Here is a 27,445-nt window from a genome sequence, read left to right as displayed (position 1 = left end):
ATTTTATTGAAATCTTTTTAAATTTATTTTTGAGAGAGAGAGAGCGAGAGAGAGAGACAGCACATGAGTAGGGGAGTAGCAAAGACAAAGGGAGTCACAGAATCCGAAGCAGGCTCCAGGCTCTGAGATGTCAGCACAGAGCCCCACACAGGGCTCAAACCCATGAACCATGGGATCATGACCTGAGCCGACATCGGACACTTGACCAACGGAGCCACCCAGGTGCCCCTGGGTTAATTTTTGTGTGTGGAACATGCATTAACATGTGTGATCATATGCACTATCTATTGAAGTTTGTACAGAAGTAGTTCAAAGGATTACAGATATAAGCAGTGGGAAGTGACAGTTTTCAAGTAATCAGAACTCACAGCAAATATATTTAATTTTTTAAAAAATTAATCTGAAATTTTCCTGTCTTGAGGGTAATAAGTGAAAATATAATAACAAAACTTCCTTTATATATTACATTAAACTCAGTAGCTTTTTCGTAGCATTTGCTTAATCTTTATCAACAGATATTCCTTCTGTAATATTTCTGGCAGGTAAGAGAAATTTTGATACATTCATCTCACAATATCTTCTATTTTCAGAAACATAGCTAAATTTAAGTTGTTCTGTTCAAATGAAGTAGAAAGAAAGAAGGAGCAAGATTAGAACTACTTCCCTATTCAGAAGCAGAGTAATGTCAGGTATCTATTCATCAGACCTCCTGAATACCTTTCCTGAACAGACATTTCAATTTGAAAGAATTTTTTTTTTTAATTAATTAATTTATTTATTTTTGGGACAGAGAGAGACAGAGCATGAACGGGGGAGGGGCAGAGAGAGAGGGAGACACAGAATCGGAAACAGGCTCCAGGCTCCGAGCCATCAGCCCAGAGCCTGACGCGGGGCTCGAACTCACGGACCGCGAGATCGTGACCTGGCTGAAGTCGGACGCTTAACCGACTGCGCCACCCAGGCGCCTCTCAATTTGAAAGAATTTTAACAACAGTCTCAACTGCATGCCCAGAGAAATGGAACAGACAGCAGGAGTTTTCAAGAAAAGAAGAAAGAGACAAAAATCAAGCAGGTTTGCCAACAGTAGGTCCCTTTGTTTGAAACAACATGAGGACTTTGTAGCAATTCCATCTTAGAAGTTTTCTATAAACCAGAGTTTGAAATTCATCTTGGGGATGAGGGCACTGTTAAATTACTGGGGTCAAATGTATCACAGTTACGTTAACATTGCTTATTTTCCAGAATCATAATTTATAGTAATTCTCCATTAAATTCAGGTTTCTGAGAAAACAAAATTGAAATGATTTTACAAAGTACATTCTCCTAAAGGGAGAGATTGATTGCCTGATTGATTCACTGATTGATTACTGCCCCCAAGGAGAGTTTGTTTTGAAAAATTAATTAAAAACTAGAGTTAGAGAGGTTTTTCCTAGAGATCGAAATGGAAGTTATTTTTAGTTTTTTAATAAAATTAGGAAGATTGGCTGTGGGACATTGGTGGCTCCTGAAATTTAATTCACTTCATGTTGTCAAATGCCCTTTCAGTCACTGTACCTTTTTCATCCTCAAAAGAAAATCTCTTTCAGCAACTACAGGTGAGAACGTTTTGATATGGCACATATACAAAATCATATGTGGCGCTGAGATTGTTCTTTGGGGACAGTGGTGCCCAATCTTTTCTCACTCTCATTCTAGTTGAAATTTAAAATGCTTTGTTATCAGAAGGTTTTCCCATTTAAGATTGGCAGCAATTTGACAAGACCATAGACGCAAGTGTGCCTTTGCTGGGGAAAGATCGCTGTGCGTTTTCTTGCATCGTGACAGTTGGTGAGTGTGCCTTTCCTTGGATTCTCTGAAATGATTTCCGGTGACACTGGCTTGTTTTTGACCTGAAGACGTACTATGGTCTTGCTTTTCAAACTTGCTTTTCAAACCAGTGTAAGCTTTGTGATGGCAGAAACTGCCTTGTCACTGCTATGGCCCCAATGTCTAGAATACTGTCTGGCACGGTGCTCGAGAAATAGTTATTGAATAAAAGAGAAGAGGAAGAAGGAGGAGGGAGGGAAAGGGACGCAGAGACAAAGAAGAAGGGAGGAAGAAGAGAAAAGAGGAAGAGGAAGAAAAAAGAGGAAAGAAAAAAAGAAGCAGAAGTAAAAGAACTGGTGGCGGAAGGGGAAGGAATTGACAGCACATCACAAGGAATATGTGGGTGTGAGGTGGGGAGGAGGGAGGCAAAGCTAGAGGAAAAACATAAGGAAGGTCAATGTTGCCCAAGGAAGCGAGATGGGGAAGAGAACATTACATCAAAATAAATAAAGAGGCACCTGGGTGGCTCAGTCGGTTAAGCATCAGACTCTTGGTTTCTGCTCGGGTCATGATCCCGCGGTTCGTGAGTTCAAGCCCCACGTCAGGCTCTGCGCGACAGCATGGGGACTGCTTGGAGTCCTCGCTCTCCCTCTCTCTCTGCCCTTCTCTTGCTCGCTCACATGTGCGCTCTCTCTCTAAAAATAAATAAAATAAACTTAAAAAGAATTTAAAATAAATATAGATATGTGGAGGAAGATGCAAAATTTGCATTAGGCAATAAATTGCATTCCCTGCTTCCACAGACTCATAGACTCTCAGTCTCATAGACTCACAGACTCATAGAATCTCAAGTTGGGAAGGCATCGAAGAAGTCATTCTGTCACATCAGCCATATCTGATCCCTCAATCCAAGATTGGTGAACTTTTTCTGAAGAAAGTAAGATATTTTAGGTTTTGAAGGGCATAGTCTCTATCACAACTGCTCCATTATGCCACTGTAGCATGAAAAGACCATATACATACACAGTATGTTAGAAAAAAAAATGTGTACAGCCTTGTGTCAACAAAAAACAGGTGGCGGGACAGATTTGGCCTGTGGGCTATATAGTTTGCTGACCATACCTGCATATTTTCTACAATATTCTGACAATGCTTATCACCTCTGTCTGCATCTGCAGTGACAGGGAACACACTTCTTTTCAATGAAAACTGTTCCATTTTTGTATGATTGTGGTTATAGAAAGGCATTCTTTATATTGAGTAAAAATATGCTTTTGGTGTTATTATGGACTGAATGTTTGTGTCTCCCTAAAATTTGTACATTGAAATTTAATCTCCAGTGTGATGGTATTTGGAGGAAAGACCTTTGGGAGATAAGGAGGTCATGAGAATAGAGTCCTCATGAATGGAATTAGTGCCCATGTAAGAGGACAGAAGGCCAGCTTACTTTTACACAACAAGAAATCAGTAGTCTGCAACCCAGATGACGGCTTTCACCAGAACCTAACCATGCTGGCACTGTGATCTGGGATTTCCAGTCTCCAGACTGTGAGAAAGAAATTTCTAAGCCACCCAGTCCGTGGTACTTTGTTACAGCAACCTGAACTAAGCCAAGTGCTATCTTAGTGTTTATTTGTTTGTCATTGTTGTTTAAGATACTCTAACCTAATGATTTAGTACATGATACTTTTTTTTTTTTAAGATAGCTTCTGCTTCTAGTTAACATGGAGTAACAAGAATGTGATTTACTCACCCGTCTGAAACAACTAAAAACACTGAACGAAATGTAGGGAACAAGATTCAAGGAAACAAGCATTCAAGATCCTGACAGTAGGCAACAAAGGACAGTGATCTCTGCCGGATAGGAAACAAATGAGGGAAGACTATAGCTGCCTCCAGCTTATTGCCTAGAGTGAAATTCCAGGACTCAGCTAACTGGGAGCCCGAGGGGAGCCCAGCCATCTCTCTGAGTTGAGGAGATGGGGGTGCAAGTTTGAGGGAGCCAAGGCCAGTAGCACTCTCAGAGCAAAGCACAGGATCAGAGAGCGTGGCCCAGAGGGACAACTCTGGAGATGAGCAGAGGGGCCCCTTTAGTACTCGGTTGAGTGCTGCTCAGTGAATGTGTGTGAGGAAATTGCCCAAGGTCAGGGAAAGAACCACCTGAAGAGATTACAGGGAAGAGTAAACAGTTCTTGGAGCTCGTCAAAGGCCAGAAATAGTTCCTGTTCCTAACAGCCAGATTGGAAAACCTCAGAATTCACAGATACGGTGTAGAATACTAAGATGAGTCTTGCCTCAGTAATGGGGGGAAATTATTCCCAGGCCAAATGCTGCTCTGGTCATGGACAAATGAACTTCAAAGTTAGATCTGAAAGGATCTAAGTGTTTCCAATATGTTTTTCTCTACACATAACTAGCCATGATAAATTTTAATTTATAAATCAGGCACAGTAAGAGATTAACAATAACTAAAAATTCAATAGAGCAATTATAAAATATACCGTAATAAAAGTCATTTGAACGTGGTCTCTTTCAAAACATCTTATTGTACTGTACTCACCTTTATTACGATAATGTGAGATGATAAAGTGCCTACGTGATGAGATGTAGTGAGGTGAATGACACAGACCCTGTGACATAGTAGTAGGCTATTATTGACCTTCTGACAGTATGTCAGAGTGTCATCTGCTTCTGGACCTTCGTTGACCAAAGGTAATTAAAACTGCAGAAAGGGTGGGGCTCCTGGGTGGCTCAGTTGGTTAAGTGTCCGACTCTTGATTTCAGCTCAGGTCATGCTCTCAAGGTTTGTAGGTTCGAGCCACACATCAGGCTCTGTGCTCTCTCTCCCCTTCTCTTTCTCTGCCCCTCCCTCCCTCACTCTCTCTCTCTCTCTCTTTCAAAAATCAATAAACAAACGGGGGGAAAAAAAACAAACCCTGCAGAAAGTGAAACAATGGAAAAGGGGAGACTTCTGTAAATAAATGGTGAGAATACCCAGCCATAGATCATCCTTGCATTCTGAGAGCACTCAATCCAGAGTGAACCCTGCTTCCTGGGACTCTACCACAAATCACAAACAACAGCCCCAATCCTATCACAGGTCTTTTTATACCCTGTTCCCCATGGTGTGCATTCCCCCTCACTGCAATGAGTGATAAACACAACCTCTTCAACTGTTGATGTGTTCTTGGTGGCTTTGACTGGAAGGCATTGCTATTTCAGATATATTATTTAGTGTAATCTTCATAACAAGAGCATAAGCTTGAGTTTACAGAGGATCCTAAGGTGCCTGGAGGTTAATTTAATTAGAATTACAAGCATAAAGAGACAAATCAGGGATTTTAACACAGGCTTTTTGTATGTTCCTCACTATGTTGAATGACTGAAGATGGGGAGCAAGACAAAGAAGAAAATAAGGGCACCTCGGTGGCTCAGTTGGTTAAGTGTGCGACTTCAGCTCAGGTAATGATTTTGCGCTTTATGGGTTTGTGCCCTGCATTGGGCTCTTGCTGACAGCTCAGAGCCTGGAGCCTGCTTCAGATTCTCTCTCTCTCTCTCTCTCTCTCTCTCTGCCCCTCCCCTGCTCACACATTGTCTCTCTCTTTCTCACAATTAAACATTAAACAACAACAACAAATTTTTTTAAGAAAAAATAAAGATATTCAAAAAGAGACAAAAGATTTTTTTTCTCCTGTTCTTTAACAGTCACTTTCATGGAGCAACATCTCCATCTTGTGATATGTTATAATGCAAGTTTGTAACTAATTGGATTTTACAACTATAGTCAATCATTTGATGCAACCAAGATTTAAAAGAATTATTTTGCTATTTGTGCTATAGGCAAAATACAATTAAGCCATTTAATTAAAAACCACAACTAATGAGAAAAGAAATGTTTTTTATTGTTATCTATGGTACTTTTTTTCCCCTGAGAGATTACCCTATTGTATGCTTTCACTTCAAAATAATGTCCTTGGGTTGCCTGGGTGGCTCAGTCAGTTAAGCAGATGACTCTTGATTTCAGCTCAGGTCATGATTTCATGTGGGATCGAGCCCTGTGTTGGGCTCCACAATGAATGTGGAGCCTGCTTGGGATTCTCTCTCCTTCTCTCTATCTCTCTCTCTCTGTCCCTGCTCTGTTCCCTCTCTCTCTCTCTCAAACTAAATAAATAAACAATTTTTTAAATGTTAAATGTTGGGATGCCTGGGTGGCTCAGTTGGTTAAGCATCTGACTTTGGCTCAGGTCACGATCTCACAGCTTGTGGGTTCAAGCACCATGTCAGGCTCTGTGCTGACAGCTCAGAGCCTGGAGCCTGCTTCGGATTCTCCCACTCTCTGCCCCTCCCCTGGCTGCGCTCTGTGTGTCTCTCTCTCTCTTGAAAATTAACATTAAAAATTTTTTTTCGTAAAAAAAAAAATAAAATGTTAAATGTCAAAAATAGCATTTACAGATATATCCCTTTACTTTTTAAAAGATAAGTAGTATCAGGGTGCTTAGGTGGCTCAGTCAGTTAAGCATCTGACTCTTTAAATTTTTTTTTTTTTCAACGTTATTTTTATTTATTTTTGGGACAGAGAGAGACAGAGCATGAACGGGGGAGGGCAGAGAGAGAGGGAGACACAGAATCGGAAGCAGGCTCCAGGCTCTGAGCCATCGGCCCAGAGCCTGACGCGGGGCTCGAACTCACGGACTGCGAGATCGTGACCTGGCTGAAGTCGGACGCTCAACCGACTGCGCCACCCAGGCGCCCCTAAGCATCTGACTCTTGATTTCAACTCTGGTCATGACTCACAGTCATGGGATGGAGTCCCATTGTTGGCTCCTGGATGAATGTGGAGCCTGCTTTGGATTCTCTCTCTGCCCCTGCCCCCTTCAAAATAAATAAATAAACTTAAAAAAAAAAAAAAGATAAGTAGTATCTGCAACTAAGGTACTACAGAAGATAAGATGAATTCTTCTGTTTTTCATTCATCAGTTGTAACTGACCTAGATTGCTTAAATATGAGACTGCAGCAGCAGGAAAGAAATAAAGTAGGAAGAACTCATTTAAAAAATGATTAGGAGCCAGATAGAAGATAGAAGGGTGGAAGAAAAACACTTCATGCTGGAGCATGTGAATATAGTAATAAATATATTCCTAAAAAATGGTACTGTCTGAATTTTAAGAAAATGTTTTCTAAGTTGCTTGAAAGAGTATAACTGAAAGTTTAAGGCAAAGTAGCATTGGCATATGGAGCAAGTATTGTACAGACAGACTTACACTAAAAAAATTATTTGTTGATTTTCTAAAATTCAAATTTAACTGAACAGCCCGTACATATAATCTGGCAACCCTAACTGTACATCCATTAAAAAAATAAGAAAAAAAGCATAGACAACTCATCAGTTTACCAGCAGATGGCTCTCTGAATCTAGTTTAGAATAAGATAGTATACTTAAACCTAGTGATGAGTCCTTATTGTCTCAGAGTTTTTGTTGTTTTGAGTGTTTCATTGGTCTGGTGTGATTGGGTCTGGTGTGGTGGGGGAGTGGGAAATTTTTATTTAGTTATATAAAAACATAAAATATATTTTTTCACCATTTCATATGACTCTTCATGATCCTTAACTTTAGAATATGAAAAGGAAATAATAATTTAATTTGCAATATTTTTTTCTTTTATATTTGTGCAAGCATTTATTTTTTATTTAAAATTTTTTTAAGTAGGTTCCACACCCAGGGTAGAGCTCAACACAGGGCTCAAACTCACAACCTAATCTACCTGAGCTGAGATCAAGAGTCTGACATTTAACCAACTGAGCCACCCAGATGCCCCTATTTGCTCAAGCATTTAAATGCTAAGGCAACATGTATAATTTCAGTGAAAAGTGACTCTGACATTTCACAAAGTAATTCTGTGCCTACTGTTTTATGTATTTTGAGCTTTGGGTCAGGGATCTCCATAAAACCATACCTTTACCTCTTTCATGCATTCTGATTTGCTAGGATGTTCTAACACTGAGGCATGAGCGTTGTTTCAATTTAAAACACACATCCAGGGGCGCCTGGGTGGTGCAGTCGGTTAAGCGTCCGACTTCAGCCAGGTCACGATCTCGCGGTCTGTGAGTTCGAGCCCCGCGTCAGGCTCTGGGCTGATGGCTTGGAGCCTGGAGCCTGTTTCCGATTCTGTGTCTCCCTCTCTCTCTGCCCCTCCCCCGTTCATGCTCTGTCTCTCTCTGTCCCCAAAATAAATAAAACACACATCCAGAGCTCCCAATGAAATCACTGATTCAGCAGAATTTTGACTTGCCACAATTTTACTAAGCTTTTGCCAATGCCAAAATGTCTTGATATGTTCAAGTCTATGACTTACTTTCTAAGAAAAAGTATTCTAGAAATAATTATTGTCTTCAAATCTATTTTGTCTGATAATGGCAGTCACTCAAGCCTGTCTTTTGGTTCTCGTTTGCATGGCTTTGATTTTTTTATCTTTTCACTTTCAACCTATTTGTATCTTTGAATCTAAAATATGTCTCTTGTAGCCAGGATATAGTTGGATTTTTAAATCCATTCTACTAACCTCTGCTTTTTAATTGAGTATTTAATCCATTTACATTTAATGCAATTACAGATTAGGTAGGATTTATATTCACCATTTTTCTTTTTTTTTTTCTGTATGTCTTATGTCTTTGTCCTTTTATTCCTCCATTTCTGCCTTCTTTTGCAAAAAAAAAAAACCTTTCAAATAGATATTAAATTTTTTTTTTAATGTTTATTTGTCTTAGATTGAGAGAGAGAGAGAGAGAGAGAGAGAGAGAGATGGAGCACAAGCAGGGGAGAGGCAGAGAGAGGGAAACACAGAATCCAAAGCAGGCTCCAGGCTCTGAGCTGTCCACACAGAGCCCGATGTGGGACTCCAACTCACAAACCGCAAGATCATGACCTGAGCCAAAGATGGACTCTTAACTGACTGAGCCACCCAGGTGCCCCTTGAATAGACATTTTAAATAGACATGGGTAAATAAATATTAAAATAGATATTTAAATTCTTTCCCCTATTGACTTTCTCAGTCTCTTCAAATCCTTCTCCACTTACTTTTTTCTTAGTAAATAAATCATAGACTTCAACATATCAAGAAACAAATACAAAAAAACAAAGAGACTTGCTTGGATTATGCAACTAATGACAACATTAGGACTAAAAAACAGATCTTCTGATTCTATCTAGTTTCAAAGTTCCCACTACCACTGTGCCATGTAAGTGGACTGAGTTCATCTGTGACAAGATCCCTCTAATGTCTTTTTTGCCAGTTTTGAATTTCTTATATTTTCTCCCTCTTGTTTCAGAGGAAGCATTGTTTCTCTAACTCTTTTTTTTCATGTTTATTTATTTTTTTAAATAATTTATTCATTTTTTAGTTTACATCCAAGTTAGTTAACATATAGTGCAACAATGATTTCAGGAGTAGATTCCTTGATGCCCCTTACCCATTTAGCTTATCCCCCCTCCCATACCCCCTCCAGCAATCCTGTTTTCCATATTTAAGAATCCCTTATGTTTTGTACCCCTCTCTGCTTTTATATGATTTTTGCTTCCCTTCCCTTATGTTCATCTGTTTTGTATCTTAAAGTCTTCATATGAGTGAAATCATATGATATTTGTCTCTGACTGACTTATTTCGCTTAGCATAATACCCTCTAGTTCCATCCACGTAGTTGCAAATGGCAAGATTTCATTCTTTTTGATTGCTGAGTAATACTCTGTTATATATATATATATATATATATATATATATATATATATGTGTGTGTGTGTGTGTGTGTGTGTGTGTATACCACATCTTCTTTATCCATTCATCCATTGATGGGCATTTGGGCTCTTTCCATACTTTGGTTATTGTTAATAGTGCTGCTATAAACATTGGGGTGCATGTGCCCCTTCGAAACTGCACACCTGTATCCCTTGGAAAAATACCTAGTAGTACAATTGCTGGGTCATAGAGTAGTTTTATTTTTAATTTTTTGAGGAACCTCCATACTATGTTCCAGAGTGGCTGCACCAGTTTGCATTCCCAACTATCTAACTCTTGAATTCAAATCTCTTAACACAGTGTTTCCACAAGTGCAGAGGCAGCACCATTAAAGGTATGGAAGATGGGGCACCTGGGTGGCTCAGTCGGTTGAGTGTCTGACTCTTGGTTTCGGCTCAGGTCGTGATCTCGTAGTTAATGAGTTAGAGCCCCACGTCAGGCTCTGCACTAACAATGCAGAGCCGGTTTGGCATTCTCTCTCTCTCCCTCTTTCTCTGTACCTCCAGCTCTCTCTCTGTCTCTCAAAATAAATAAATAAACTTTAAAAACTAAATAAAAATGTATGGAAGAGGATTTGAAGTGATATCCTGAATTAGTATTGAATAACAAATACACACTGAGAAAGCTGCTTTTTTCCAAGGCTCTTTTGATCCTTCTGATGAGGAGAAAGTCTCATTTTTGTATTGGTGTTTAACACCTCTCTACCATTGCCCATTTTCCTTTTTAACTGAGGGAAGTCAACCTTTTTTTTTTTTTAATTTTCTTTTATGTTTTTATTTTATTTTTGAGAGAGAGACACAGTGTGAGCCGTGGAGAGGCAGAGAGAGAGGGAGACAGAATCTGAAGCAGGCTCCAGGCTCCAGGCTCCAAGCTGTCAGCACAGAACCCTACACAGGGCTCAAACTCCCTGTGAGATCATGACCTGAGCTGAACTCAGGAGCCCAACCAACTGAGCCACCCAGGTGCCCCGAGAGCAGTCAACCTTAAGCCTGGAGCCTTGATACCCAGCTTCTAACTAGAATTTAATAGTATTATTTTATTTTTGTTGTGATGATTTTCATTTATGGCAATGATACTGATTTTCCATTTATAATTTTCTATTGAAGTAAAACTGTGATCCTGATTTAAAGGAAAATATTGAGTAGGGGCACCTGGGTGGCTCAGTTGGTTGAGCGTCTGACTCTTGATTTCGGCTCAGGTCATGATCCCAGGGTCAAGGGATCGAGCTCTGCATCGGGCTCCGCACTGAGCATAGAGCCTGCTTAAGATTCTCTCTCTCTCCCTCTGCTCCTCTCCCCTTCTTATGCGTTCTCTCTCTCTAAAAAAAATAATAAAATAAAATATTGAGTAAATTGTATAAATGGTAGTATATGGATATGGAAAAATAATCCACTAAGGTGGTGCTTGAATGACCAGCTCTGGGAAAACCTGTGTTGGTGCAATCTGTTATAACAGTTGTCTGTCATAACCTTCCTTTCTCCTGGGCCACAAAAGACAGTCAAGGGCTGGGATGATAAGCCTCCTGAACCTCCATTCCCCATTGCATTCCAGGTAACTCAAACTCTTCCTTAGTGCTATGTCATATTTGGCTTCTAAATTTCAGAATGTTGTTTCTAATGGTTCTGTCTCTGAACTGCTAGGGTCTGGACTTTTATTCCTCTCCACTTGCCTCACCCTTCAGGACTCTGCTCCATCCTGGTTGTCTGCTGCTTCCAAATTAAGAAAGATTTTTTTCCCTCCTCTGCAAGTGGTTATGGCTCTTTTGGTTAATCTTTGATGGGCTTGTGCAATCATATTTTGATTTTTCCAAAGGCATCTTTACACTGTCATCTTACCACTTCCTTTTCAAGTTGTTTGGGACAAATTTCCACAAGGAGCGGGGAAGAGGACACTTGAGTAATGCTACCCTCTATGATATGCAAAGTATTCCTTCACACCAAGCCTCACCCAGCATCAGAGGATGATGTTCACCCACATCAGAGTGAGTTTCCTTGGGGCGCCTGGGTGGCTCAGTCGGTTAAGCGTCCGACTTCAGCTCAGGTCACGATCTCGCGGTCCGTGAGTTCGAGCCCCGCGTCGGGCTCTGGGCTGATGATGGCTCAGAGCCTGAGCCTGCTTCCGATTCTGTGTCTCCCTCTCTCTCTGCCCCTCCCCCATTCATGCTCTGTCTCTCTCTGTCTCAAAAATAAATAAAAACATTAAAAAAATTAAAAAAAAATCAACCATTATTTCTAAGTGGCAATAATTATAAATTGAGTTCTGATGTTTAAAAACACAATTTCATTTCTGTAGTAAGCTTCAATGGAAATGAGCACAGTTTATATGTCCATATTAACTTGAAGCAAGTGAGAAAATGTATTTTGAATACCTACTTGGCTAATATACACTGGCTGCTAGCTACTAACTACTAGCAAGGAATGTTAATTTACAAATATTTCAAATACTCTACCCCCTGGGGAAAGAAAATCAGTCCTTTAAGTTCTTTTAGTAGAAAGCTCCAGGTAACTAACTTTTAATTTTCTACACCATCTCTGATTTGATGTTCTGATCATATTACAGAGAGCAACTTAAACAAAGACCACATTTTTTACTGCCTTGTTTTCACAGCAGTTGATCCACACACCTATCTCTATGGTGACTTTTGTACTGTCCTCCCTGAGATTTAAGTCCACAATGAGACCATTAACCAGATGTGAGAGGTAAGAAGGATTATACACATGATTAGAGTAAATAGTAACCATGAATTCACTCACCCACAACTGTTGGCTTAAGCTTTACTTTGGGGATGGAGACTCTCATTAAATCTTGTTTTCAGTACAGCAAACTGTCACTTACATTGACCTATCATGGAAAAATAAGTTCCTGAAATTATATTTTAAAAGACAATAGTATTTCAAAGTTTATAGCTAGCTATCATCTCACATTTTCAGCAAATTTTACTGTGTACTGTGTGATGCATGGTAAAATGTATCATGACCCCTAAGGCATCTTCATATTTGTAATCTTCTGTGCATGTGAAAGACAGTGATATTTTGCTAGTATCTGGGCATAAAATGGTATTACATATAATAAAAATAAAAAGAGATAATAAAACTATTTAAGAGTGTGAGTTTTATGGGCTATGTGGTAGCGAAATGACAGAAGGAGGGGGAATACAGTATGTTCACAAATATTTACAATAAAAATTGAAGTGTGCTCAAGTACATCTATTCATTAATTTCTTGAGGGTTAAGGTCCCTGATCATTTCCACACATTCATTTTTACTTCCAGGGCCAAACATAATGCCAGATACATGGTAATAACTTAATATATATTTGTTACTTGACATTCTGGGAATAATGGAAATGAGACGACTAGCAGATGAAGGGGTCAGAGATAGAGGCTTATAGCAGAGACTAATTGTTCCCCAGTATCCATTCTTCTTCCATAGCAACGGTTCCCTTGATTTCTAGTTGAACACAAATGCAAACCCCCTTTGCTGCTAGGTATACCATGTGACTAAGTTCTGGCCAATGGAATGTGAGCAAAAGTGACTGAAAAGTACTTTTCAGGTTATGTCCTTGAAAGGAATGGGCACACCCTCCCTTTCCTCTTAGTTCCCCCAACCACTGCTATGGTATGCCAGGGTGGTAAGCCACACTGGACTAAGTTGAGAAGAGCAAAGCCCTTCCATGGAGCCTAAAATAGGAGTGTGGGCTCTGACAACTTTGTGGAGGAGAGCCGCTGTGCCAACAGGACTTTATGTGAGAAATAAACTGGTTCCGTTGAGGCCAATGGTTAGTTTGCATCTCTATCACAGGGGTTAAATTTATATCCTAATACAATCAGGAAGGATTTATAGAGGCAATGCTTGCACTGAGTTTCAAAGATTGAGTAGGAGTTCACCAGGTGGACTCAAAAATTAAAGTAGCCATATTAAAACCCTCTGGGGAGGCTTATATTTGTTCCCAGTTCCATGCTAGAATCTGGAGGGTGGGACAAATTTGATCGTTTGTAGGTCCACTTCAGCAAAGTTTCTTTGCAAGCAACTCCTGGAAAGGAGGGATGCGGTTTTAAGTTGGCAAATACCTTTACCCAACTTGCCCTGGAAGAGTCCGTCTAATGTGATATCCATTGTTCTAAAAAGTATGAAAATAAAGTAGGCTCGTCTTTTCCCCCCTTTTCTTCAGTAGCTCTACACTCATTTGTTTTAATATTTCCTGCGCCTCTGCCCAACGCGCCAAGGCGGGTGCTGTCAGCGACACAGAATTCTTGCTTTCAAGAAGACCGACCTGGAAGTGTCGGGAAAGAGGGGGCCACTTGTGGTTTTGGGGAAGTCGAGGACCCTCGGGACGAAGCGATCCAACTGCGCAAAGGGTCTGGGGCTGGCGTCGCGGAACTCTGGAGGAAGAGCAAACTGGCCGGGTGAGAGGCGGACCCGGCCAAGTCCCGCGGGAACGGCCCTCGGCGGCGTCAGGCCACGCTCCAGGTTGCCACGGAGACGGGGTCGCGGCCGGCCGGCCGGCCGACCGCGAGAGGTGGGAGAGGCCGACCCTTGCCCGGCCTGAGCCGTGGGTCCACCCGCGCCCCGCTCCACCCAGCTCCGCCGCCGCTTCCGCGAAGGGCCACTGAGCGTGACCTGGGGAGGCCAGAAGGCGCGCTCTGCTTTCGGGAACTGGAGCGAAGCGAGCGCCGGAGGTCGGGGGCCCCCCACACCCCGAACACGATTGGTGGGAGAGGCTGCATTTAACCCAGAACTGCCTTCCCGGGCCGCCGCCGGCGCCCCGCCGTCCCGGGCTCCTGAGGGCTCTGTTCAGACACCGGCCTTCGGTGCCCCAAGCGCAACGGCTGCCGTGTCTCAGTCCCCGAAGCCCGGGGAAACATCCGCCCTCCTGGGTAGGGGGCGCCCGTGGGGCCGCAGACGCGGCTCGTGGGGAGCGCTACCCCCAAAGGGGCCTAGGGAAAAGTCGCTTGGGAGAGGATTCCCGAAACACCTTCCCACCTCCCCTCTCTCTGAGTGTTGGGGACGTTTGGTTAGGTCTTGTACGGCCCCAAGCATGGGACGCTCGGATCCGCCAGTAGATGCCACCTCTTAGTCTTTCAGGCCATAACGAAATGGGCCACCAAGTGGGTCCCGCAGGAATAGTGATTTACCGAGATAACCTTTTATTTTCACAGAGACGATACTTAAGGTACAGGGAAAAACCATTTCCTGGAACATCTGAGTTGTAATTCGATCTTGAGTTATCGACGACAGTCAAGGGGCAAACATGCTTCGTGCCACGAGTGAACTGGAGTTTTCGAACGAAAAAAATACGGAGGAGATCTCCCAGCTCGCTTCCCTGGTGCTGTCAGGTGACACATCAACCGGCGAAAAAAACTCAAGTGGTTTACCCGAAAAAACTGGCTATCCGGACTCCGTTTACATTATGGCAGCAAACATTTTTCAGGGTATTCGATTCGAAAAGTCGCCAGAGAAAGTCTTAATAAAGTATGGGAATGAACCCCTGCGGTCCTTGCCTGAGTCTGAGGATGAATCTTCTCAGCGTTCGTCCTATGAGCTGGCTTTCAGTGCTCTGAAGTGTGAGTAGTACCAGTCTCAACGATCGTCACTAAAATAAAATAATGAGAGAATTTGTGGAGCGCAGTCCCCTTCCCGCCCTCTGGTGCACACCAGGTTTTATTTTCACATATTTGTGTAACTTTGGTCAGATGCATGTCAATGAATTTGGAGAGTTCCAGTAAAACAAGCTCTTTCAGGCCAGAACTGTTTTTCACTGCAGATTCCCTGTGCCTAGGAGGGTGCCTGTCCTTAGATGGATGTAATACACAGTCATTAAATTGAACAAGGAAACAATTCCATTAACCGGAAGAATAAGAGTCCACTGAAGGATCCAAGTACAGTTACCCCCCACCACCACCTTGGGTTATTTCTTGGCATTTTCTGTGTTTATCTCTTGTATATTAGTGTATGAACTTTCACAATTACAAAAACCAGTAAGAGAGGAACAGAGATGGAGTAAGAAGCCAAGGTACAATATATTAAAAATGAATATCAAAATCAAATCAACCCGGATTAAGATGATCCCATTCATAGCCAATAGCCTAAATTTTGAGAGCTTATACATTTATTCCTCCAAACTTCTGTAGAATTCCCTGTTCTAATTTGCCTCCAGGGTTTGAGATGCAGTGTTTCAGATTCGCTCAGTGGTGGTTAACTATCCACTTCTGTGTATGGATCTGAGTCTAGGACAGAACCAAATACTGTTACTGTGAAAGCAAACAGTGGCAGGGTCTGGAGATCTTTGTTTTTGTACTAGCAATAAGCTTTAAAATAAGTTTAGAATCTTCTGATTCAGACACCACATTATCAATTGCTCGCCTGTCCCCTTTAAACTATACTGTTTATACTGGTTTGTAAAATGAGTGAATGTAGTTCCAAAAAGAAGTTCCAGAAATATTTGGAGTATTAACAGCATGGCTGAAATGATAAGCATATGGCTTCCTAAAGAGACACCTTGAAAGGGCAACACTAATTTGCATGCATTTCCTTAGTATTGGTACTTACTGGGCCTTCCACATTCTTGCACATAGGCACTTACCAGTTGCCCGTTCATTACTTAGACATGAATATATATTTTTGGTAGTCTGCAGATACAAGGCAGCTCAACCCTGAGGCCAGAAATTTGTCAACATAGAGAAAAATTTGATGTCAAAAGGCATCTCTTTAATTTCCATTTCTTTGTTTTCTCCTGCTTGTGGATTTTTTTCTTTTTAAATGTTTTAACCATTTTTTCTTTTCCAGTGGAATCTTTCACATTATTTAATCCATTCCTTCTATCTGCTTTGAAAAAATGTAGTTTTAGAGACCAAAATGTTGCACTTTAGATAATGAGCCAAATGAACATTTTTACATTTTCTCCTTGTAACAATGAAAGGCAGACTGGGCATCTATGTTAATTAGTTGGTATTTAATGTTAATGCCAAAATTCTATTATAGACAATTTGTTTTCCTAATGGAATATTGAGTCTTAGATTTAGGAATCAATACTAAAAACCTGAAATTATTTTGTATACAATTAATGCATTGACTAGATGGTCATATGCTATAGTGATATGTATACTTGATTATCTTTTTCTTCCTCTCAGTCTTTATTTCTGTTTTATGAAAGGGCTTTGTGACTATTTTATGTTTTTTAATGACCCAGAAAAATCCCATTATGATAAAGTATTGTCATAGACCTTTACAGACCTGCCTTTGCTCGAAATGTTTGTTTTTTTAAATTCTAATTCTAATCTAAGATGGCTTTGGTTGTTTACTTGGCACAAATATTTTTTTTTCTTAAAATAATAATATATTGCTTAAATTATTATCTGAATAATTTCTGAATGTTCAAATAAAATCAAACCAGAATTTCTAAATATATTAAATTTCCAAGATAATTAAGAGCCTGACAGTTTGCTTTAAGATAGTGGGGGCTCTGTGCATTTCCCTGGTAGCTTCTGTATAATCAGTGTTCTACCAGTACTTTCACATGATATTTTATAAACTCATATTTGGCTTGGACCTTATAGGTTCAGAAAAGAAAACTCAGGATTTCTTCCCTGCAGTTTTTTTATAGGGGCAGTAAAGCTAAAAATGTTAATGTATAAACTAAAGAGAGCTTGGGTAAAGATCCCTTTTATTGGTAAAGTTGTGAATAGATGGTGTGTGTGTGTGTGTGTGTGTGTGTGTGTGTGTGTAGAAGTATAAGGAGAAGGAAAAATGACAGAAAATTCCTTCATTATATAAATGTTAAGTATACTCCTTTGGCTGTGTTTTCAGTATTTCGGTTTTATTGTTTACTCTTTTGTGTATAAGCTCTTTCAAAGGAGAGAATATATTTATATCTGATTAACCTTTTGAAGGTTTAAAGGGCTCAGTATGTTTTTTTGAGGTGAAGACAACCACGATTCCTGCTTTACTAAATAGCCCCAAAGTCAATTTTCTGTTAAAGAAGGTAATGAAGAGTAGCCGATTCCTTTTAAGTTTTATTTCTATCAAAGAAATAGAGTACTAGCAGCTAATTTGTTTTTTCAAAGAATCTCTGGATGTTTCAAGAATTCTAAATATTAAAAAAAAGAAAAGAAACTCTGGAAAATGATTTCTTTTTTTTTTTTAATTTTTTTTCAACGTTTTTTATTTATTTTTGGGACAGAGAGAGACAGAGCATGAACGGGGGAGGGACAGAGAGAGAGGGAGACACAGAATCGGAAACAGGCTCCAGGCTCCGAGCCATCAGCCCAGAGCCCGACGCGGGGCTCGAACTCACGGACCGCGAGATCGTGACCTGGCTGAAGTCGGACGCTTAACCGACTGCGCCACCCAGGCGCCCCTCATTAGTTTATTTCTTAAGAAATCATTTTCCAGGGGCGCCTGGGTGGTGCAGTCGGTTAAGCGTCCGACTTCAGCCAGGTCACGATCTCGCGGTCCGTGAGTTCGAGCCCCGCGTCGGGCTCTGGGCTGATGGCTCGGAGCCTGGAGCCTGTTTCCGATTCTGTGTCTCCCTCTCTCTCTGTCCCTCCCCCGTTCATGCTCTGTCTCTCTCTGTCCCAAAAATAAATAAACGTTGAAAAAAAAAAATTTTTTAAAAAAAAAAAATAAAAAAAAAAAATAAATAAACTAATGAACCACAAATGAAGAAAACAGAAAACTTGAAGAAAAAGATGTCCCTGAAATTGTTGGTATTATTCCTGGCTTAATTTGTTCTCCAATCTAAGTATATATAGTAGTTGGTGAACTTTCAGTCTCAGGAACTAACTGTGGCATTAGCCTGGCCATTTCAGAATCTTCTAACCTGTTAGTGAAAAACCTAGTAAATGCTTAATGTATGGTTTTATTATGACTTTGGTAATTAGTAATTGTAGGTGGGGTACGCAAGACCACCATCAGGGTCGGTGATTCACTGGAAGGACTTACAGAACTTATCACATCCGTTATGCTCATAGTTATAGTTTATTATAGTGAAAGGTTACTTAAAGTCAACACCAGAAAAAAGTGCATTGGACAGAGTCCAGGAGAGACCTGGTGCAAGTTTTCTACCGTTCTTTCCCAGAGGAGTCTGTGGACAATGCTTAATTCTCTTAGCAACGGTAGGACAACAGGAATGAAGTATTGTAGTATGCGAATGTAGTACTGAAGTATAGGAAAGCTCACCCAAGCCTTGCTGTCCAGGGTTTTTATTGGTGTCAGTCATGTAGACAAAGAGTGACCTTGTGGCTGACCTTAGTCTCTAGCTCTTCCAGAGGTCAAGCTGACACCATGTTGCCCACCAACACCCGGTGTAAACACAGACACTGTCATCAGGCAAGCTATTCCAAAGGTTTATAGAAGTTATCTCCCCAGAATGCCAAACCTTTCTTTGGAGTGTTCAGGGTTTGGCCATCCAGGCCTGCTTAGTTGATTTTTTTAAAGTTTATTTATTTATTTTGAGAGAGAGAGGGAGAGAGAATGAGCGTGACTAGGGAAGGGGCAGAGAGGGAGGGAGAGCGAATCCCAAGCAGGCTCCGTGCTGACAGCTCAGAGCCTGATGAGGGCTAGATCTCATAAGATCCTGACCTAAGCTGAAATCAAGCTTAAGCAACTGAGCCACCCAGGTGCCCCATGCTGAGTTAATTCTTGATTGTATAGTGATTCATTAGAAAAATAATCTAGATCAATAACCTCTTAAGCTCTGGTTGTCATGTAAGAGGTAAATGCAATTTTCTTGAATGAAAATAATAATAATACCTTATATTTACATAGCTCTTTGTAATTGACAAAACAAAATATCATTTGCTACACCAGTTCTTTGAGACACAAGATTCTCATTTTGCAAATGAAAAAAATTGAGGGAAACTCAAGAAGAGATTAAATGATATAGTAAGGAACCAAGCAGGAAGAAGGCTAAAAAGAGGAAGTATTTTATCTGATTGGAAAGGGTGGTAGAACAAGATACCCCATCCCTAATCCTAGTTTTTTATGGTTCCATGTTGTTGTTGTTTTCTTTTCAATTTTTATTTAAGTTCTAACTAGTTAACATATATGGTACAGTTGGTTTCAGGTATAGAATTTAGTGATTCATCACTTACATATAACACCTAGTGCTCATCACAAGTGCCCACCTTAATACCCATAACCCATTTAGCCCATCCCTTCACCCACCTTCCCTCCAGCAACCCTCAGTTTGTTCTCTATAGTTAAGAATCTGTTTTATGGTTTGCTTCTCTCTCCTTTTTTTTGTTTTCTATGTTCATCTGTTTTGTTTCTTAAATTTCACATATGAGTGAAATCATGTGGTATTTGTCTTTCTCTGACTGACTTATATTTTGCTTAGCATAATACCCTGTAGCTCCATTCATGTCATTGCAAATGGCAAGATTTAATTCTTTTTTATGGCTGAATAATATTCCATTGCATATACATATATACACATGTATATGCATATATGCATCTATTTGCATATTCAAATATATATATGTATATATATGTATATATATATGTATATATATATATATATGTATACACACACACAAATATATATATATCACTTCTTCTTTATCCATTCATCAGTCAATGGACATTTGGATTCTTTCCATAGTTTGGCTATTTTGATAATGCTGCTATAAACATGAGGGTACATGTACCCCTTAAAATCTGTATTCTTGTATTCTTTGGGTAAATACCTAGTAGTACAATTGCTGGATCCTAGGGTAGCTCTATTTTTAACTTTCTAAGGAACCTCCATACTGTTCTCCAGAGTAGCTGCACCAGTTTGCATTAGCACCAGCAGTGCAGGAGGGTTCCCCTTTGTCCGCATCCTTGCCAACATCTGTTGTTTCCTGTGTTGTTAATTTTAGCCATTTTGACAGGTGTGAGGTGGTATCTCATCATGGCTTTGATTTGTAATTCCCTGATGTTGAGTGATGTCAAACATCTTTTCGTGTGTCTGGTAGCCATCTGGATGTCTTCCTTGGAAAAAATGTCTATTCATATCTTCTGCCCATTTCTTAACTGGAGTATTTATTTTTGAGGTGTTGAGCTTGATAAATTCTTTATAGATTTTGCGTACTAATCCTTTATCAGATATGTCATTTGTCGATATCTTCTCCCATTCCATAGGCTGCCTTTTAGTTTTGTTGATTGTTTCCTTTGCTGTGCAGAAGCTTTTTTATCTTGATGAAGTACCAAAGTTTGTTTTTGCTTTTGTTTCCCTTGCTTCCAGCGATATATCTAATAAGAAGCTACTAAGGCTGAGGTCAATGAGGTTATTGCCTGTATTCTCTAGGATTTTGATGGTTTCACGTCTCACATTTAGGTGTTTCATCCATTTTGAATTTATTTTTGTGTATGGTAGAGAAAGTGGCCTGGTTTCTTTTGCATGTTGCTGTCCAGTTTTCCCAACGCCATTTACTGAAGAGATTTTTTTCCATTGGATATTCTTTCCTGCTTTGTCAAAGATTAGTTGACCATATAGTTGTGAGTCCATTTCTGGGTTTTCTATTCTGTTCCACTGATCTATGTACCTGTTTTTGTGCCAGTACCTTACTGTTTTAATGACTCCTGTCTTGTGACTTTGTCATATAGCTTGAAGTCTAGAATTGTGCTGCCTCCAGCTTTGCTTTGCTTTTTCAGATTGCTTTGCTATTCAGGGTCTTTTGGGGTTCCCAACAAATTTTGGGATTTTTTTGTTCTAGCTCTGTGAAAACTGCTGGTGCTATTTTGATAGGGATTGCATTAAATGTGTAGATTGCTTTGGGTAGTTATAGGCTTTTTAACAATATTTGTTCTTCCAATCCATGAGCATGGAATGTTTTTCCATTTCTTTGTGTCATTTTCAATTTCTTTCATAAATATTCTATATAGTGTACAAAGTACAGATCTTTTACCTCTTTGGTTAGGTTTATTCCTAGGTATCTTATGGTTTCTGATGCAATTATGAATGGGATCAATTCATTGATTTCTCTTTCTGCTGCTTCATTATTGGCGTATAGAAATGCAACAGATTTCTGTACATTGATTTTATATCCTGCAACTTTGCTGAATTCACGTATAAGTTCTAGCAATATTTTGGTGGAGTCTTTTGGGTTTTCTACATAGAATGTCAGGTCATCTCCAAATAGTGAAAGTTTGACTACTTCCTTACCAATTTGGATGCCTTTTATTTCTTTTTGTTCTCTGATTGCTGAGGGTAGGACTTCTAGTACTATGTTAAATAACAACGGTGAGGGTGGACATCCCTGTCTTGTTCCTGACCATAGAGGGAAAGCTCTCAGTTTTTCCCCATTGAGGTTGATATTAGCTGTGAGTCTTCCATATATATTTTATTTTCATTACATAATGAGTTTGTATTTGGTGATGCCAGCTTCCTTTCCCTGGCATTTACTTCTCTGAAATATTCTTCCAAAATGTTAGTGGCTAGTCTTACTAGTTTTGCCAAAAAAAGATTTAAATAATTTTATTGTTTCCCTCATTCTACACACACATAAACAGCATCTATCTATATTGTATAATTATAGGAGGGCCTTGATATTCTTTTATTTTTTTTATTTTTAGAGAGACAGAGCATGAGCAGGGGAGAGGCAGAGAGAGAGAGAGAGAGAGAGAGAGAGAGAGAGAGAGAGAGAGCAGGCCCCAGGCTGCAAGCTGTCAGCACAGAGCCCAACGCGGGGCTCAAACTCACAAACCGTGAGATCATGACCTGAGCTGAAATCAAGAGTCTGACACTTAACTGACTGAGCCACTCAGGGGCCCCAAGGCCTTGACATGCTTGAAGTGAAGATTCTAGAGGCCTCTCACATGAAGGAAACTCTATGAAAACATAATAAAAATAGAGAGGAAGAACCTAGAGGAGAGTCAAAAGAAGGGACATCTTACACCTTTCTTCCAGAATGGGAAGAGTGACAAGATGGGCTCTGTGGATTTTGGGGGTCTAATAAATAGCACTCCTCCTTTACACTTGAATTTGGTCCCACTGAGAGAGGAAAAAAATATAGATGTTTGGGGACATAGTTTTAGATCTCTAGCCAAGTGGCTTGCAAATCCTTTACTATTGAGTTAGAGACTTCTCATCTAATCTATGACACAGCTGAAGAAGTGTAGACCTTTCTATTGCACTTCCTGCTGACACATGGCAGAAAATCTTTCCCTAGGGAAGGCCCTTCCTTATTGAAAACATGAAGAATGGAGGTTAAGAGTTCTCTTCAACAGACTGAAGAGAATAGGCTTTAATTAGTGGGGGACAAGGAATAGTTCAAGTTAGTGTGCTGAACTAGATAGGATAGGCAAGGTTTACAGTCTTCAAGTAAATCCTGGTAACTCAAATTAGTCATTAACAATGTGTTTTGTATAGCCATTCTGGTTTGTTATAAGAGGAAGATGAAGAAAGGCAGGCTAATGTTTTGGTAACGAGCATGCACTTTGGTGCCAGACTGGGACCAAATCCCTGGGTTTGAATCCCTGATTTGCTACTTGCTGTGTGACTGTGACATCCTACTTACCCATTCTTTGTCTCATTTCTTAATCTATAAAACAGGGATAATGATGACACCTAATTCATAGGGTTGTTATGAGAGTTAATTGAATACCAAATGGAGCACTTAGAGCAAGGTGTAGCACATAGAAAGCACTATCTAAAATATACAGTTACCACTAACGTTGATATTACTATATGAGAATGTTACGTAAATTGTAGATATACAAAAGTAATGCATTCTGCACCATATCAAAGGCAGCCCAATGATGTTATCAGTTTTGACAAGACCCCCCCCAAAGGATAAATGCAATGTTGGCAAAATCATCATTATTTTTTACATTCTGCCTCTCCTATTTCTTAGGAGCTAAGCGTCTCCATTGCTCAAAATTCTATAGCCTGTTGAGGTCTGTAGTGTCAGAACCCCTTTATTCTTTTTTTTTTTTTTTTAATTTTTTTTTTCAACTTTTTTTTTTTTTTTTTTTTTAATTTATTTTTGGGACAGAGAGAGACAGAGCATGAATGGGGGAGGGGCAGAGAGAGAGGGAGACACAGAATCGGAAACAGGCTCCAGGCTCCGAGCCATCAGCCCAGAGCCTGACGCGGGGCTCGAACTCACGGACCGCGAGATCGTGACCTGGCTGAAGTCGGACGCTTAACCGACTGCACCACCCAGGTGCCCCAGAACCCCTTTATTCTTATGATGACCAGATTTTCTGTGACAAAAATGTGGACCCGTGCTGAGAATCTCTGAAGTGGTTAGGAACTGGTTTGCTAGTACTTTAGGGTGCAAATGAAACCTTATTTTCCTTATAAGTAAAATGGGGATATTGCCTTGTATAATACAGCCATAATTGGTGGCTCAAATATGGATTAGGACTCCCAAAGGATTTCCTATGAAAATTAGAGTCTATGCTCCCATTAGTCACTTCTTTTTTAGTTTTCCCATCCCCCAAATAAAAACTGAAATTCAAAAGTGTAGTGTGCCTATATAGTAGGTTTTCCATGAATGTTGAATGAATTGAAGCTAGCTAGCCTAGCTTTCTGCTCAACTGATTAAAACATTTATGGGGCACCTGGGTGGCTCAGTCGGATGAGCGTTCGACTTTGGTTCAGGTCATGAACTCACGGTTTGTGAGTTTGAGCCCCGCGTTGGGCTCTGTGCTGACAGCTTGGAGCCTGGGGCCTGCTTTCGATTCTGTGTCTCCCTCTCTGCCCCTCCCCTGCACACGCTCTGCCTCTCTCTCTCTCAAAAGTAAATAAACATTAAAAATTTAGAGAAAAATTGTTACATGGTCCATATATAGTTTTAAGTAGTCTTAACAAAAGGAACGCTCATGCACACTGGAGGTTTTTCAATATGTCTACTTGTTTCCCTTTAGTACCTTTGCGGTTATCTCTCAGCCTGAATGTCTCTTCTCCCAGATCTTTCCATGGCTAACTCTTTGTCATTTGGGTCTTAGATTAAATGTCATCAGTGTCTTCCCTAGTGAGTCCTACCAAATATTTCAGTAAGAAATAAGACCGATCTAACACAAACTCTTTGAAAGAGGAAGAGGGAACACTTCCCACCTGCTTTACAAGGCCAACATAACCTGGGTACCAACATTGACAAGGACATTATAAGAAAAGAAATGATAGACCAATATCCCTCATAAACATAAACATAGAATAAAACTAAATAAAATTTTAGCAAATTGAATCCAGCAACATATAAAAAGGATGCAATATTTAAAATAGATCCTCTTAAATGTTTCTCAAAAGACGTAAATTAAAGGTTGGAATTCCTTTATTACTACTTTAGGTATTCAGATAATGCTCCTTTGACTAGGATATCACGTGACGCCTGGGTCCTAAGGGTCCTGGATTCATAAATACGACAAATATTCATCATGTCATTATAATTTGGGTCTTTGTCAAGAATTGAGATATATTTTAATTATGAAAGTAAAAGTAGTTGGTGACACTGTATAAAGTGTATTTTTTTAATGTTTATTTATTTTGAGGGAGAGAGCGCCTGCATGCATGTGCATGCACGTGAGTGAGGGAGGGGTGGAGAGAGAGGAAGAGAGAGAATCCCAAGCAGGCTCTGTGCTGTCAGACGTGGGGCTTGATCTCACAAACTGTGAGATCATGACCTGAACCAAAATCAAGAGTCAGATGCTTCACCGACCAAGCCACCCAGGTGCCCCTAAAGTGTATTTTGATTCCAAAGTTTTCATTTTCAGTTTTGGTATTCTCAATAACAGACATTTTCCTTGTCTTGCAGTTCAAGATATTTTGGAAGCTATATTAATAGACAGCTGTATCTTCCCAAGTACCACAATAGTAAGTAGACAACTTTTATATAATTAGCTGTCTCATGATTGTTATTTAGAAAGTATTAAAAAGCCTTTAGATTTAAATCCAACTAGTTTGCTTATTGCTGAGACCTTCAGAACACATCCTGAACTCTCTCCTACTTTTTTTTTTTTAATTTTTTAACGTTTATTTATTTTTGAGACAGAGAGAGACATAGCATGAACGGGGGAGGGGCAGAGAGAGAGGGAGACACAGAATCGGAAGCAGGCTCCAGGCTCCAGGCTCTGAGCCATCAGCCCAGAGCCTGACGCGGGGCTCGAACTCACAGACCATGAGATCGTGACCTGAGCTGAAGTCAGACGTTTAACCGACTGAACCACCCAGGCGCCCCACTCTCTCCTACTTCTAATACTGATCATAGTCCTTTCATTGTGATGAACATACCAAATATTGTCTCTTTAAAATGGTTTATTTTTTTATTGTTTTTTTTTTCTATTTGCAAGTTCTCTACCAATACAACCAGGCTATGTAAAAATAGTCATATTTCTGTTCTCTCATGAAAACATGGTGGAATGGAAAATATCACTATAGATGTTGTTTGTATACTTTTCTTTATGTGTGTTTCCCCCTGGTAGCCAGATCATTTGAGCAGTCTTATTATTGTGATGCTGTATGATTTTCAAGATAGAAAATTTGAAGCTCGTTTCCTTTCTGATAATGAAGAACCCATAGCAGAAGTTCAAGAAGTAGAGAACCTTCTTAACAGGTAATCGTAAAAGTGCAAAGGATGTTTTCTATGAAATAATTATTAGTATTTTCATTGGTATACGGTATGATGTGTAGATAAGTTTCAGAAATTTATGGAGAAAATATATAAAAGTTCATGTATCTTGAGTTCCTTTACAAACAGCCTTGAACAGGTTAAACATTCTGTTTAAAATCAAGTTGTTTTTGAAAGCTTGAACTGTAAGATCCAACTTGTAAGTATTTGGAAAATCATGAAAAATTCCTAGTAATGTTTTAGCACATACATAAATTAAACTTCATTTGAAACACCTATTATTTATTTACTTACCTTTGTTTACAGCTCTTTCAAAAAAATCTAACGTGTATCAAATGAGAAAATTCCACTACTTGGGCAAATTAAAAAAAAAAAAAGCTTCAACATAGTTAAGAAAAACAAACATGTTTTAAATTTAAATTTGTTTTCTTTTTAGACTAAATATTGGCAGAAACCTACCATGGGGATAATAATAGTACCTACCTAAAAAGGTCGTTCGGAAAATTAATTAAACAAATGCATGCAAAATGCTTAGCTTAGAGCCAGACACATGGTAGACGGTCAATAAATGTTAAGTGCTACTGTGGTTAGGGCTTTTGTTATCGTGTTGTTGAACCTTAATGGAAAGCAGAATATAGCAACAACAACAATCTTGTAGGAAGATTTTTACTTAGTAAATAATCTGAAACAGTTATCAGTAGGATATCTGATTTTATATTGTTATGGGAAATCCAAGCAGTTTCATTTAAATTATTGAAGGCTGAGACCAGAGGATTAAGAGCGGTGTAATAATAATAGCTTACATTTACTGAGCACTTAATATGTGTCAATCACTGTTGTAAGGAGCTCTTGTTAATAACAACACACGAGGAGGATACTGTTAGCAACCTGTATTTTGACACATGGAAAAACTGAGGCATAGACAGGTTACAGGAACCTACCTATTGCTATAGATCGGAGAAGGGAGTAGCCAGATTCAAATTCAGGAAGGTGGATTCCAGAGTCCAAGTGTTAACCATTTATATGCTACTACTCCTTCCACTTAGGATAGTGAGGTTTGGTTGATGTACTCTGGAAGATTAAAGATAAGACAGTCATATCTCATGTCAGATGTAGCCATAAGAAATTTTAAGACGGCAAACAGCAAGAGCATTCAGAGGTACGTGCCCTCTGTGTTAGATAAGTAAGATCTCACCCCTGTTTACTGTGTGGGTTTTTGGGTAACCACCTCACTGCCCATCCCACTAGTGGGTAACCTGCCTCCAACCACAGGTGTCCAAGATGGGTACAAGTAC

General features: G+C 39.8%; 1 protein-coding gene and 1 long non-coding RNA gene across 4 annotated transcripts in view; one reads left to right on the top strand and one right to left on the bottom strand.

Moving 5' to 3' along the window:
* The window catches only part of LOC131507668 (uncharacterized), a 34,964-nt gene extending 20,904 nt beyond the window's left edge, over positions 1–14,060 (bottom strand). The window contains exons 1-3 of one of the 2 annotated variants that reach the window (XR_009259620.1): positions 13,871–14,060; positions 12,352–12,439; positions 2,325–2,501 (exon numbers count right to left, since the gene is read on the bottom strand). This is a non-coding gene — a long non-coding RNA (uncharacterized LOC131507668). The remainder of the gene's footprint in view (positions 1–2,324; positions 2,502–12,351; positions 12,440–13,870) is intronic. The other variant, XR_009259619.1, reaches the window with a different exon arrangement.
* A 46-nt stretch (positions 14,061–14,106) lies between these two features.
* NSUN7 (NOP2/Sun RNA methyltransferase family member 7) overlaps positions 14,107–27,445 on the top strand; it is a 53,847-nt gene continuing 40,508 nt past the window's right edge. The window contains exons 1-4 of one of the 2 annotated variants that reach the window (XM_058722772.1): positions 14,107–14,276; positions 14,757–15,161; positions 25,338–25,396; positions 26,005–26,135. In XM_058722772.1, the coding sequence (XP_058578755.1) occupies positions 14,849–15,161; positions 25,338–25,396; positions 26,005–26,135 (503 nt within the window). In that variant the 5' untranslated portion in view covers positions 14,107–14,276; positions 14,757–14,848. The remainder of the gene's footprint in view (positions 14,277–14,756; positions 15,162–25,337; positions 25,397–26,004; positions 26,136–27,445) is intronic. The other variant, XM_058722771.1, reaches the window with a different exon arrangement.

Source organism: Neofelis nebulosa, chromosome 3 (assembly GCF_028018385.1).
Source record: "Neofelis nebulosa isolate mNeoNeb1 chromosome 3, mNeoNeb1.pri, whole genome shotgun sequence".
Classification (NCBI taxonomy): domain Eukaryota; kingdom Metazoa; phylum Chordata; class Mammalia; order Carnivora; family Felidae; genus Neofelis; species Neofelis nebulosa.
Note: the sequence above shows the minus strand (reverse complement) of the source record. Positions and strands in the feature narration are given on the sequence as shown.